General features: G+C 56.6%; 1 protein-coding gene across 1 annotated transcript in view; it reads right to left on the bottom strand.

Moving 5' to 3' along the window:
* Positions 1–832: 832 nt before the first annotated feature.
* Positions 833–14,127, bottom strand: part of GRHL1 (grainyhead like transcription factor 1) — a 43,512-nt gene continuing 30,217 nt past the window's right edge. The window contains exons 10-16 of the mRNA XM_090280896.1: positions 9,185–9,236; positions 7,825–7,964; positions 6,936–6,973; positions 4,899–4,990; positions 4,502–4,587; positions 2,239–2,303; positions 833–1,150 (exon numbers count right to left, since the gene is read on the bottom strand). Of these exons, the coding sequence (XP_090137022.1) occupies positions 1,036–1,150; positions 2,239–2,303; positions 4,502–4,587; positions 4,899–4,990; positions 6,936–6,973; positions 7,825–7,964; positions 9,185–9,236 (588 nt within the window). The 3' untranslated portion in view covers positions 833–1,035. The remainder of the gene's footprint in view (positions 1,151–2,238; positions 2,304–4,501; positions 4,588–4,898; positions 4,991–6,935; positions 6,974–7,824; positions 7,965–9,184; positions 9,237–14,127) is intronic.

Here is a 14,127-nt window from a genome sequence, read left to right as displayed (position 1 = left end):
TAAACAGTGCAGAAACCCAAACACTAACATCCTCCAAAGTAAACAGAACCTGTCACCTGAGAAGGTTTTGTTACACGAGGGAATGCCTGCTGTGTTTGGGAAACCCCCGAGGAAGAGTTCTTGTGGGTTCCACTGAGCACATATTCTATCTGCTTGGTGCACGTGACTGAAAATGACTTTCCCTTCCGCCTCGGCAAAGTCCTTAAGGTAGTTCTCACTGCATCTCTTCACTGAAGGTAGACCCCGTATTTATATATTATCTATTTTTATAAGACATGTATGTACACATTTACAGACACAGGCCTTCGGACACGTATTGCACTTATATACAACGTGGCATGAGCATAACTGAGTCACACTGTAACCTGCTGAAGTTCTTCATAAGAAGGGCAGTCGCTGAGTCCAAGAAAGTAGCAAAAGAAGATTCTGTAACAAGCTCTATTTGAGTAAATGTCTGGCGGGGGTGAGTGGCTAAGGAAGGAATGGTGGACCCTCTCCTCCTGGGATTATGCGCCCCGAATAAGCAGGTGGCTGCCGGAGTGCAGGCCGGGCCAGCCCAGGTGCGCCCACGGCCCTCTGCCTTGTTAGCGCGTGGGCCCGCTGACATCGAAGACCCAGGGAGATATCCCACCACTGCGGTCTGACCACCGTGCACACGCCTGAAACTAACACCAAATGATATTGAATGTTACCTGTAATAAAAAACATTTTTATAAATAACGTAGCAGATATCCTAAAGGTTCCCAGAGAGTCCATTAAATCTTGGAACAAGGTTGTCACTTCTAATCCTAAGTATTTACATCAGGAAATTCAAACATAAGAGTCCGCGGCCTTCTCTGTCATCCGAGAAATGCCAAAGCGATGCGGGCGGCGCAGTCTCCGGGCCCCACACAGCGCCTCCTCCGCGTCCACAGGAGCCTTTTCCTCCGGCGTCCGCGTCTGGAAGGCGGCCCGCCTGCGTCCCTGCGCTTGGCAAACCACAGGCCCCACGGAACGCCTTCCCTGGGAGCGCGGGGCCTGTGGGCCAGGGCGCCCTCAGATCTCCGTGAGGGTGAGCTTGTAGGACCCGCCCGTGTCCTCCACCTGCAGCTGGAAGGTGTCCTCGTTGGAGTAGTGCTGCACAATGTTGTCATCCATGTTCACCAGGATCCTGGGGGGGGGGGGGGCACAAAGATACTCAGTCCCGCCCGCTCCGCAGGCAGGCCCCGGCTCGGGGAGTGCTGCTGCTCGCTAGCTGGGGCACGCGGGGAGCATTCTTTAAACCCCCTAAGCCTCGATTTCCCCGACTGTGACATGGGGACAATAATAGGGCCCATCTCATAGACTGTCGTGAGGATGAAACGAGGACTCAAGGAAAGCGGGGCCTGAGCGCCACAAAACGTACTGGCTTATTTCCCGTTTAAGTTCAGCATGTAGTAGTCACTCAATAAACAGCAGCTGCCGTGCTAAACGCAGCGGGCCCACAGAAGAAGCACTTCCCTGCTCCAGCTTTAGAAAGCACATCAATAAAATTAATCTACTCGAAGCCACGGTTCCCTGACAAACGACCCTCCTGGCAAGGCATCCTCCATGTTTAACTGAACCACCACTAAGTCCAGCCCTTCCCACCAAGCCCATCTACAAAGTTCCAATCAGGATTTGCTTCAGAATTAAACCAAAATAGTTATACTACATCTTGCTTACCCATGTCAAACAGCAGACACTCAAACAAAACAACTAAAAATACTAATTTCTGGACCAGGAAGCACTGTCCTGTGGCTGAAAGCATGACCCAGGGCAGGAGAGCGAGGGGCAGGAGCTGCGGCTCTGTGGTCGGCCAGGACTGACCCCGAGTCATGGCCTCGGCACCGACCCGATCTCGGGCAAGCCTCAGGCTCTGGGCCTCCGCTGCCTGGTCTGTAACTCTGCACAGTAGCACCTCCCTCGGACGGCAACGTGCGGAGCACCTGACCCACGACGGGGCAGAGACGGGCAGCAACCGCTGACCTTGGGGTAAATTTCACAGTGGGCTCCGGAGCTCGGAGCCATTCACTGCTGCCGAGCATGCGAACAGCAGCTACAAACTTGAGTTGAGAGAAAGCCTACAAGGATGTCTGAGAAAGGCACCCCAATGTTATGTGGGTAATTTGAGAGAAAACACGCTCTCGCACGCGTGTTTCTGTGACTGGTTCTGGACGGGGCACAGATGTGTGTGAAGAGCGGTACCACGCAGGTACCAGGCACGCAGGCAGAGCTCACCCTTTTTTGCACTTCTTGAATATTTTCCCAATCTTGTCATGGGGAACATCGTATTTGTCAGAAATCTAAAAAAGCAAGGAAAAATAATTATAAAATGATGTTTTAATGGCTTTAACATATAAACTATATTCATACAGGGGGACAGTCACTCAACTTTGTTTTACAGGAACACACATGCACCTGGCCGGTGTGGCTCAGTGCAGGGAGCACCGGCCTGTGACCCACAGGGTCGCCAGCTCAGCTCCCAGTCAGGGCTCAGGCCTGGGTTGCAGGCCAGGTCCCCAGTTGGATGTGCGCAAAAGGAAGCCACACATGGATGTTTCTCTCCCTCTTTTTCTCCCTCCCTTCCCCTCTCTCTAAAATTAAATTTTAAAAAATGCACATGCAAAGACATACACAAGACCCCAGTCCACACCCTGGGGAGGGGCGTCACCTACATTTGGGGGGAGCTGGAATCAGGGGGTTTATTTCCCCCTAGTTTTCAGGTATCCACAAATGTATTCTATGGTCATAGTATTCAAATAATTTTTTATAGAATGTTTTTTTTTAATTTTTTAATTCCAGAGGTGGGGTGGGGGTAGAGAGAGAGAGAGAGAGAGGAGAGACATCAGTCAACTGTCTCCTGTACATGCCCCGACCGGGACCGAACCTACACTCCAGGCACGTGGCCTGACTGGGAACTGAATTTGTGAGCTTTCGGTTTTAGGGGACGACGCCCAGCTGCGCCCCACCAGGCGGGGCTACAGAGCAGTTTTAGGTTCCCAGGAAAACTGAGCAGAAGTCAAGGTCGCTCAGCACCCCCCCCCACCCCGGCCCCCTGGCTGTTAAAGAGCGGCTCCCACGGTGGGGCGCGCCTGTCCCATGCTCAGCCAGCGCTGCTACAGCGTTGTGACCTCAGGCCCACTGTTTTCATAGGTTCGCTCCTTGTGTTGTACCCTCCGCAGGTGTGACAGACGCATGACACGCATACAGTCACGGGGATTCTGATCACGCGTGCAAAGGCCTTGCTTTGTTGTCAGAGGAATCGAATCAGCTCCGATTCACTCTCGATTAGCAGGTGACCTTTCTGACCCACAGGCTCCTCATCGGCAAAGCGACTCTCCCTGGGTGTTGGAGTTCTGTGTGCCCCGCACCCGCAGCTGTTAACGTCAGATGTGCAATTACGGGGCGGAGAGAACATTCGGTGTCTCACAGCCCGAAAGAAGCGCCCAAGTCGCTGGTCCCACACTGAGAGCCGCACCCCGGGCCACCTCGGTCCTGGCGAACAGCCTCAGCACCCCCATTTTGTGGCTCCTGAGTGGCCCGCACTGTGCAGGGAATCAGCACAGTGCCGTCTTGGGGCGCATTCCTGCTGGGACACAGAGGCTTTTCAAAGGACATCAGCTGGCGCCACGTGGATGGAATGCTGCGCTCAGAGCTGTCATGCTGACGGTTCCCACCGGGGGTCACCGCCGCCCCCACCGCGCAACGGGCCTCAGAAGACCACCTTCCGGATCGCCTCCCGTCTAACAAGAACACACACGTCAAACCGAATCCGAGCTCCCAACAGGTGCGCCCGCCCGTTTCTCTTCTGTGCCGCCGGACAGCGACACCTGGTATGTTGCAGAGGTCCCGGCCCCAGGAAACGCAAGGACAGTGATGAAATCTCTGAGCTGAGCACAGTCACGCCTGCACTTAAGTCTCAATCTTTTTCACTCCCTTCTCTCCTCATGATCAAGAGTTTGCACGATTCTTCTAAGAGACGAGGCCCGGGCGTCAGAGACAAGGTGAGAGGAGCCCAGGAGAAATCGCAGGAGCAGGAGTGACAGTGGGGAAGCAGGCGCTACTGAGCGACCGCCGTCTGCCAACGAGCATGCTGGGCAACGGCATGAGACTGAGTGGAGACGGCCCGACCAATGACAGGGACCCCGCGGGCGGGCGAGGCGTGGAGGCCTCAGAGACGCCAGAGCAACACACAGAAATCTGGATGGTCCGTGAAACCTGCTCAGTGGAGTTCTACTTTTTTTTTTTTTTTTTAAATATTTTATTTATTTATTTTTAGAGAGAGGAGAAGGAAAGGAGAAAGAGAGGGAGAGAAACATCCACGTGTGGTTGCCTCTCACGTACCCCCAACTGGGGACCTGGCCCGCAACCCTGGCATGTGCCCTGACTGGGAATCGAACTGGCAACCCTTTGGTTCACAGTCTGGTGCTCAGTCCACTGAGCCACAGCAGCCAGGGCGCAGTTCTACTTTTTAAAGAGCATTACAGAGTATCCTACTTACAGCTTCCATCAAGCCCTTCAAAGACGGGGTCTTGAGCATCAGGGCATCAAAGACTTCTTCTGACTCCTTCCGCACATAGAGCAGCACTAACGCCCGGCCGGGAGAAGGGGGTGAGAAAGGAAAGGGAGCGCAGTTCAATCACGTGAGCTAATGAAGAAAGCAGAGAGGCGCCCACCCAGGGGACAGCAGCCGGCAGCAACCTGAACCCTGTCCCGAGGAACAGCTTTTAGCTCCTCTGAACTCTGCTGCGCAACCCAGCTCAAGCCACGAGCTGGTCTGATGGAAAAATACTCAAGAAGCCAAACTGGATAAGATTAGTCTGAGTAACTTAGGCTTCGGGCGGATTCAGAACTCATTTCCAACGTACGACTCCCACTAGGGAGTCAAGCCAACACACCTCGCTTCGGTTCTTCTGCCCGGGCCAGCTTGGCAGTGGGCGGAATCACAAAGTCATCTTCTGCCCCGAACGGCCCCCTTTTCAAGTTTGAGCTGCAGGAACAAAGGCGCAGTGAGTGACTTCAATGTAAGGCACTTGCCGAAACAAAGAGATTCAGGGTGTGTCCCTCAATTTTAGACTTAAAACGACCTTCCTGCTGTGTCTGTCTAGCTTCCTTGTTTCGTGGACACAAATCTGAGGCCCAGAGAAAGATGCGGCTGGGCCGGGGCCCTGCTACCGAATGGCAGAGCCGGGGCCCCCAGGCTGCCTGCCAGACATGCTCCCTTGCTCAGACACTGGGTCAAGCTGCCTTCCTGGAATGAACAGCTCCTTTTCAGGAAAAACTTTATGGAGGAGGCGGAATTTGAAATATACGTAAAGGAGACGGCATGTCAAAAAAGGGCGGAAGTGTGAGCAGGGCCCTGCAAACCCAGGCTGGCAGAAACACTTCCCCAGGAAGGCCCGTCCGGGGGCAGGGCGGCTCTCCTGCGCGACACACTGACCACGGGGCTCTCAGGGGCGGACAGGCGGGCAGGTGAGCGCCAGGGACCCCGGGGGGTGAGAGGGCTGCAATCAAAGCGTGCGGGAGCAATGGGGGCCTCAGGACCTGCAGGCAGAGCACCGGTGAGACGACTCTGGGGACGCTGACAGCACATGATTCTAAAGGGTTAAAACACAGGTGTCTGCGGGGTGAAAGGGGACCACGGACAGAGCGCAGTGAAGGAAGGACGGAGGGAGAGAGCGGCGGGCCAGCTGTCAGAGGCAGGCATTGGGGCGGCGTGGGGAGGTTCAGTGTGGCTGAGCGACAGCTGTGCAGTGACTGAGGACAACAGAAGTGGGGGCTGGGCTTCAAGGGCAGGGGCTGGGTCTTAGGACAGACTGTCGCAGCTTCCAGAACACCCCAGACCTCCAGAGCACGCGTGTACACGGGAGAGCGGAGGGGGCAGCCGAGCACTGGCCTCACTGCGGAGGCCCGGCCGGCTGCACGGCTGGGAGGAGGGGGAGCTGAGGACGAGGCCCCGAGGGGGCTGCCAGCGTGGGTGTCGGGGCCCAGGAGGGGCCCACTGTGGGGGCGGCAACACCTCAGCAGCAACGGGCACACCCAGGGCCCCCCTGGGCTCTAAGATGCTCCCTGCACCGCACGGCGCCCGGCGTTCAGGAGGAGAGGCCGAGTCCAGGGCTGCAGGGGGACCCGGGTGCTGTGACCCTGGCTGAAAGTGAGGCGTGCTCAGGGACTGGGGGAGCAGGAGGGTCACATCCAAGGGGTCCCCTGGGACAATCTGAGCAAAGCAAATGACAGCATTGGACTATAACTTGTTGAATGAAAAACTGGGAACTATGACCCGCGTGGATACAAATAGATGAGGCAGGAGAGATTGATAAAGCCACATGCGCCCTCCTCCCAGACGCTCATCACGAACAGAGACAGCGTGGCCTCAGCGCAGAGAGGCCTGGAGACGCTGCCTAAACCGAGACGGCAGAGGGGACGTCACTAGCGACGGGGTGGCCTGACCGGACACCCGGAGAAGGCAGTGCTGTGCCTGACACCCCTGCCAAGATGCCTCATCTAATCCAGTCGTGAGACACAGCAGACAGTCCCCACCTGGGGGACAGTCTACAAAACAGCCGGCTGGTCGTCTCTGAAGTGCTAGCTCGGGAAGCTGGACATGGGGGCTGTTCTGGATTGATGGGGCTAAAGAGAAAGGACCCCTAAACACGTGGCGTGTGTCTGGACTGGGCCCTTTCTCGGGGTCACCCCAGGACTGGAACAGCCAGCTCCACACGACTGGGAGACAGGGCTGGCTGGTGCGGATGCGTCAGGGTCTACGTCCTGACGTGGGCCGCTGGCGGGAGATGCACGCTAAGCGCACAGGAATGACGGGTCATCACGCCCAGGGGCTTGTGAAAACCTGAGCTCTCTGCACTAAACTCGCAATTTTTCTGTACAGTTGAGACTGTTTCAAAATGAAAAAGTTTATGAAAGAAGACAAAACTTACCCTTCCCCCTCCAGTTCTTCTGAGGCAACGGAAAGGATCTGAGGACAAAACACAGACGGCTGGTCAAGTGTGCGCCCAAAGCGTTTCGGACCACGGCTGAGTCACGCCTGAACCCAAGTGGATGTGGCCACGCTCACACCAACCCTGTAGCCTTAGTCTCCAGACCGGGTGCTTAGCGACATCTTGACCGGCCGGGGCCCGGCCAGCAAGGCCAGCGCCGAACCACGTGAGGGACTGAAGCGTTCAGTGGCGTGGGGACTCGCTCCCCAGGCCGTGCCATCAGCCCCGCGCCGGCCCCGCGAGCCGCAGAGCGAAGCCGTCACAGCAGGGCCGAAGGACCCAGAAACCTAACTGCTCATGACCTGAGCCTTTTCAGAAAAAGTCGGCCGGAGCTTCTCATTAGAACTTGGGGTGCTGGCAATGGCCCCCTGGGAACCCTAACTAACACCGTCAGGCCATACCCACCCCAGCCCGTCTGCACGGAGCTGGGCCCCGCCTGAAGGCGCCCCACTCCGGTCGGGTTCCTGCCTCTGCCACGCCTCTGCGCAGCCCAGGGCACAGCTACTGGTCAGCTGCTGGGACACAGCTGTCCGCACACCAGTGACCACTCAGTGACCGAAACCTCATTCTTCTCGCCAGGGGGCGGCAAGACCCCACACTCTCTAACCTGTGTTATTCTAGCACCTTCTGCCTGAGCTGAAATGTAAACAAATAAACACCAACAGGTGCCGCATTCCCAAGTCCATGCCGCCTACACGCCCTGTCCTGCAGGGCCGTCTCGTCACCCCCCCCCCCACAGGCCGGAGAGCCGACCCCTATCCTGCTCACACCGAAGCCCTGCATCCTGAAGCCCCCTCCTCGCAGCCGCCCTGGGACCCCGGACACGTACGTGAGGGCCCCGCTGGAGGCTGGCGAAGTGCACGTCGGGAATGAAGAGGACAGGCTGGGTGTCAAGATCAAGCGAGGGCTTGAAGACGGTGACATCCAATCGCTTGTGGGAGGGAAGCAGTGGCACTTTGACGTCAGTAACTAGGAAACAACAAAGGCCTCACAGTCAGCAGCTTACGGATGCGGGTGGCCGTGTTCTCCTCCACGGGGACATGAGCCACAGGCCTTGTCGCCTGGACTCAGGAAAACCACGCGGAGGGACACACTGTATCTGCTGCCCTCCATCAACTGGGCATCTCATCAGAATCAGGGGGAGAAACTTATCTTTAAATCACACACACACACACGTGATCTGGAACGCAGGCAAAGCACATGCAGTTTTTGTCTGAAAGGCTAAAACACAGTGACTGTGCAGACGTAACTTAGAAGTGGCTTCACCTTAGCTATCCCCATTAAATAATTTACATTCTGACAGCAATGCCCTCTTCTACCTCGGAACATACGCCTTCATGTCATCCCCGCAACTTCAAACCAAACCTCGGTGAGATTAGAAGTCAGCATCACTGTCTGCTGGTTAATTTATGAAATCCCAGCATCCAGCCTCCCCCCTTGTCTGGCCCTGTGGCACCCGGAGGCGGGGGAGGGGGGAGCTCCTAGTTGGGCAGTTGCTCTCAGAGTGACCTCGGGAGCTTGCCCTCTGAGGCTGGTGGGGGACCCCGTCTAACACGCTATGGGGCAGACGTCCGCGGAGCCTGGCGTTGTTTGCAGGGCAGATGCCGGTGGCCCACGTACTGCAGACGAGATGCTGCGCACAGAGCACCGTTTTCCCCTTTAGCTCAGAAAGACAGGGCTTTGTGAATATGAATGTGGGTCACATTCAAAAAAAGAAAGAAAGAACGCTTTCCTGGTGAATGTCCAGAGAGTCTGCAAATGCTAGAATATGATACGTATGAAAACTCACTTGGAATTAAAACACCCTGAATTTTCAAGGGTGTTGTTATTCCTAAAAGTCTGGGTAGGTCCCGATTTTACCATCAGCTACCCAGGTGGAATGTGGGCTACTTTTCAGGACTCCAGCCAGCAGCCCGAGCTAGAACCGCCAGCCAAAGAGCCTGAACTCTGGGGAAACTCGAGAACGCTTCCTGGAGTTCCCCAAGCCCACGGCTTCCTGCAGCCACGTGCTGGGCTTCGCCTCTGGTAAAGGAAGCGAGGGCCCCCACTTGGCCACAGGGAAAAGGGCCACCACCGTCCCTTCTGCTCCGCACCTCAGGCCACCGCTCTGGAAGGGACAGGTCTGAAGCGGCCGAGGACACAGGGCTACTCACAGGCGTTCAGCTGCGAGCCGGGCTCAGGGCACTTGCCTTTTCTCTTGGTTTGCTTTCGTTCTTCATCCCGGATTTTCCGTTCGGCTCCCTGCAGGTCGAGACCACACAAGACAAAACACGATTCCGTTTACCTGATCCTCTTTAAAATATTTAACTCCTACCCTGAGCAATGGGGGTGGGGCACGCTCCTCTGTGCGGGTGGATTCTGTTACCTCTCACGTTCATGGGCGTACCGCAGCAGCGTCTTCTAAAAAGCCTGTTCTTAAAACCATTTCTCACTGTACGAGATCACGGGAGGTGACCAGGCAGACGCCCTCGGTGGCGATGTGGCCGGGCCACGTGAGCAGCTGAGAAGGCCCGCTGGGGCACGACCCTGCCTCAGACGCGAGCGAGACCGTGCCCGCTGTCCAGCCCCAGAAAACGAGAAGAAACCGGGACCCTACTCACGCGCACCCTCCTAGACGGGCAACGTCACTGCCGAGGGCTGGGGTTCTCTCCCAGGTCCTGGGGTCAACTAAGCGACAAGCATGGCCCACTAACTCAGGCGCCGAGGCTGAGCTGGACGACCGCACAGCGCTCAGTAGAGAAGCGCACCCCGTGCTCCAGAGAGGCACCATGCCACCCGTGCAGGGGACCCTGCCACCCGAGGGACCCACAAGGTGAAGAGCCAGGTTGGTAACAAACATGACCGGAAATTAGGCAAGTGTAACACAGATGGAAATATTAATCATTTTGCTTGACCTATTGGCATTTATTTCTGGATGGCACATATTTCTCTACCATGGTACCCAGTGAAGTATGAACCGGGGGCTGGTTTTTCTGTAAACAAGTCCCCCAATAGCAAAGAGAGGCAACAAAAACCCCGCCCCACGACGCTGGCACTAAGATACGGTAACACGGCTTTAAAACACAGCGCACAGAACCGCTTCTGTCTCTTCGAGAAGGTGTCACTGTGCTGACACCTGCTTATAAACACTGCTACGAACACTGACACAAACGTCACTTCCCTGACACGGAAAAGCAGGTCAGTGTCCTGATCGCCCAGCCGCCGCGGCGTGGGGCGAGCTGGTCTGCGGTTCCCTTGCTCGGGCCCCACCCGCAGGCCGTCTGACAGGACGGGCCGCTTCCCGCCTCAGAGATCAGTTGCAAACCTACAGAACGGTCGGGAACTCCTGCTTCCACGCAAGATGGGGCAACACGGACCGGAGTCACCCTCCGCCCAGAAACATCTAAAACAGAACTCCACAGAACGCACGGAAAGGACGTTACGACCCTGGCCATCGGGCAGCAAACCGCAACCCCCGAGGAGAAGGGACAGTGAGCCGAGCCTCCGGGGCACAGTGGACGCCGTCCATCGGTCAGGCTGCGGCGCGGACATGACAGCTGGTGTCTCGAGCCCAGTTCCCTGGGCCGAGCAGACAGGGCTCCAAGGCCCGAGGTGCCCGGGCAGCAGGCGGAAGGGGCACGTGTGAGGGAGGCAGGACGCAGACCCAGAGGCCTCCCGCGGGTCCCCGAGGATCAGCAGAGCGCCGACAGCCCAGGAGCGTGAGGAAGCACCTGCCGTTGGGGAGAAACACCCGCAAAGACGAGGGGATGGTGCCCGTGACTCACATAGGCCGAAGCAGTGCCTGTCCCCACCAGCGGACGGGAAGCGTCCTGTTCACAGGGCAGTGGGGAGGAGGGTCCGGAGGCCTCGCCTCTGTCGCAGAGGACTGGCCTGACCGGGAGCAGGCCCCAGGCCGCCCTGAAAAGATCTCGCTGTTTCCAAACGTCACGGCACCTCAGGATAAAGTGCAAGAAGATTCCGAGGATGCTGACATTACCCAGTGCCCCCCAGGGAAGCAGGGCAGCGGGCCTGGGAGCAGGACACGCCCCGACAGAGCCGGACAGGCTCTCGACCGCTGCTCCCAGCTGCGGCCCACGCGCTCCAGCAGCTGGTGAAGAGCTGAGCGTGATCAAGGGGAGACTCGGCAGATACAAAGGGGAGCCCGGCTGACCTTCCAGACACGAAAGCTCGCATGTCTGCCATGAAAAACACACACAACGGGCAACGGCGGGACAGGCAGGAGAAGAGACGGGCAGATTCGAGGGCTCAGCAGGAGACTGTCCGCAACGCAAGAGCAACGGTAACCCAACCCCTGGCAGGGGCCTCAGGGAGCCCGGGACCCCCTGAGCGGCCGCCCCGGTGCGTGACTGGCTTTCCCTGAGGAGGATGGCGACATATTTGAAGAAACAATGGCTGAACAATTTCCAGATCTGATGAAAACTATAAACCCGCACATCCAATAAGCTCAATCAACTCTAAGCACAAGAAAACAGGCACATCAAAGTGCCCAAAACCAGTAAAGAGAGACTATATTAAAAGCAGAAGAGAAGTCTCTGGCTGGTGCGGCTCAGTGGACTGAGCGCCGGCCTGCGAGCCAAGGGTCGCGGGTTTGATCCCCAGTCAGGGCACAGGCCTGGGCTGCGGGCCAGGTCCCCTGTTGGAGGCGCGCGAGAGACAACCACACGTTGAAGTTTCTCTTCCTCTTTTTCTTCCCCACTTCCCCTCTCTCTAAAAACAAATAAATAAAATAAAATAAAAAAAGAATTATCTATTAAAAAAAAAAAAAGCAGAAGAGAAGGCATGTTAAACACAGAAGAACAAGGCCAATGATGGCAGATTTTGAACCCAGGAACCGCAGAGGCGAGAAGACATAGCCACAAAGGGGGGACTGGGCCACTGGAACGTGACAGCCGCAACACGACCTTTCAAACTCGGAGGTGGAAGAGCCTCTACTTCCGACAGACGGGGGCTGAGAGGCCTCATCCCCGGGTGGCGAGCGCTGCCAGAAATACTGACGGACACCCTGGGACGTCACAGAGGGGACCACTCACATGCAGGCTGTTCTGACTCTTCCTCTCAGTCAACAGCTAGAGCCTGACCTGGGGACCTCCCATCAGGCCACAGTCCCCAAAGTTGACCTGTCACAGCTGTCCCAGTTGCAGTGACAGTGAATGACCGGGCGGAGAGGGTGCCGCCGAGAGTTCTCTCTGTTCGGACAGGCCAGGGGCCAGACAAGCTCACAGGGAGGGGCTGTCGAGTTTCCACTGGTTCGCGATCCAACTTCTGTCCCCGTTTTCTCTGAGAAAGTCCTAAACTGCTGCTGCTTCTGAAATAAGGGGAAACTACCCGTCAAACTAGCTAAGCACCTCACGGAAAGGTGCTGATAAAGGGTCTCAGGGGGGAAGACCACCGTAAGTACCTGGGACGGGGACCGAAGGCGCCTTATTCCTGGCTTCTTACCGCGACGCAGACCAGGTTCCTGGCACGTGAGGGTACTAACAGCGAGCAGAGAAGCGAACGCCAGGCGCTGAGGGACAGGGGAGTCATGCCTCAGAAAGGGGAGGAGCGAGGAGGCGGGTGCGGTGGTCCACGGCGTGGCCGCACAGGACGAGCTGGAAGCGGAGCGGCTGCAGGCCCCCGGGCCGGCAGGAGCTACAACCGGCCGCATGGGAACCAGGAGGGGCCAAGGTTACAGGGGCGCACGTGGCTGAACGGTTTGAGGGCTCTGAAAATTAATTACACACACCACGTACGTGACATTTCCTCTCGTGCAGGATCTCATATCACCCCTAACGGCTCTGAGACCAAAACCTGGGACTGAACACAGTGTGATTTCACCTCCTTCGTCCCTTGGGTCCCCTGCTATGCTAGGACCTTACAACCGCTCCTGGGTCACAGAGGCCGAAAACAGGCCGCTGCCACCACAACGTCCCCCTCCGCGGGACCTCTGCTCCAGCACGCAGGCGCGACCGGTAAGCAAGAGTTTAAGGAACCTTAGACACAGAGCCCCCTGTGCAGGCTGAGGGGACCTCGGCAAAGCCTGCTAGACAGGCACCTCGCTTCTTACCACGGCTGCGTGGCCGCTCTTCACCGCCGCACAGAGCTTAAACCCAAGCCAGGGGACCAGCGGCGGACCTGGCCTGCGCGTCGGGCATGCTGCCCGAGACCCCGGACGGCACGCTCCCTGAAATGGGACCTGCGAACACACACAGGCAGCCGGCAACACCGGGAGGGGGAATTGTGTGTCGTCCCAAAGCACTCGCCACTTGGCAACCACGTTGGCACACGCTCAGGCGGCAAAGAAGACTGGCTTCTAAACTTGGCACAACCACTGATTAACGAGGTAACTTCGGGCAATTCATAAACTTCCCTGTGCTTCCGTTTCTAAGGCAGCTCCCAACGCAGGAGCCTCCTTCAAGGTCTTGATGTGAAAACCACCATTTTTTAACAGCAGGAATCAGCCCTGTTCCCCCTCCTCAAAACCAGCTGCCCAGTTTTTACTCCCCGATGCAGGAAACCCCAGCCCGAGCTGCCTCGTGCTGACACACGCAGACACAGCGACGTTCAAAGTGTGACCCGCGGATCGGTGTCAGTCCACGCACGGTTATGGTCTGAGCAAAAATGTCTCAGAAGCTGAGAAAGCATTTGGAAAGCCGTTCCATGGGATAATTTTAAGTCTGGTGAATCAGTAACTAAAAACTGGGGCTTGTGGCTTGTACAACTTGGTTGTATGTTTCATTTTTCGGCAATTCGTTTGAATTTCCATTGTATTTCACAGAAGCACAAGTTCCTGACAGATTAGCTGCAAAAGAGCTGGTCCTTCTCCACAGGTAAGTTGAGACACTGCTCCACAAGATGGCCCGGGACCCCGGGAGAGGCCTTGGAGCAGGCACCACCCTCCTGTGAGCACCTGGGACAGGGCCGTCCCCACGTGGTCTCCCTGCGGGCCCGAGGACAGCGTAAGAGCAAGCCTCTGTGGGCCACTTGAGGTTAGCAAAGGTCTCCTGAGAAACAAACATTTTCTACCATTAAAAAATGAATGTATTTATCAAGTCTAAATAATGTCAAGGAAAACTATTCAACAGACATGGAATTTTCTTTTTAGAAGCAGCAGGTGTGAAAACATTTCTAATTGAATGGATACAGCTAATTT

Source organism: Furipterus horrens, unplaced genomic scaffold (assembly GCF_987537825.1).
Source record: "Furipterus horrens unplaced genomic scaffold, mFurHor1.1.pri manual_scaffold_6, whole genome shotgun sequence".
NCBI lineage: Eukaryota > Metazoa > Chordata > Mammalia > Chiroptera > Furipteridae > Furipterus > Furipterus horrens.
This window is presented reverse-complemented; position numbering and strand designations above follow the sequence as displayed.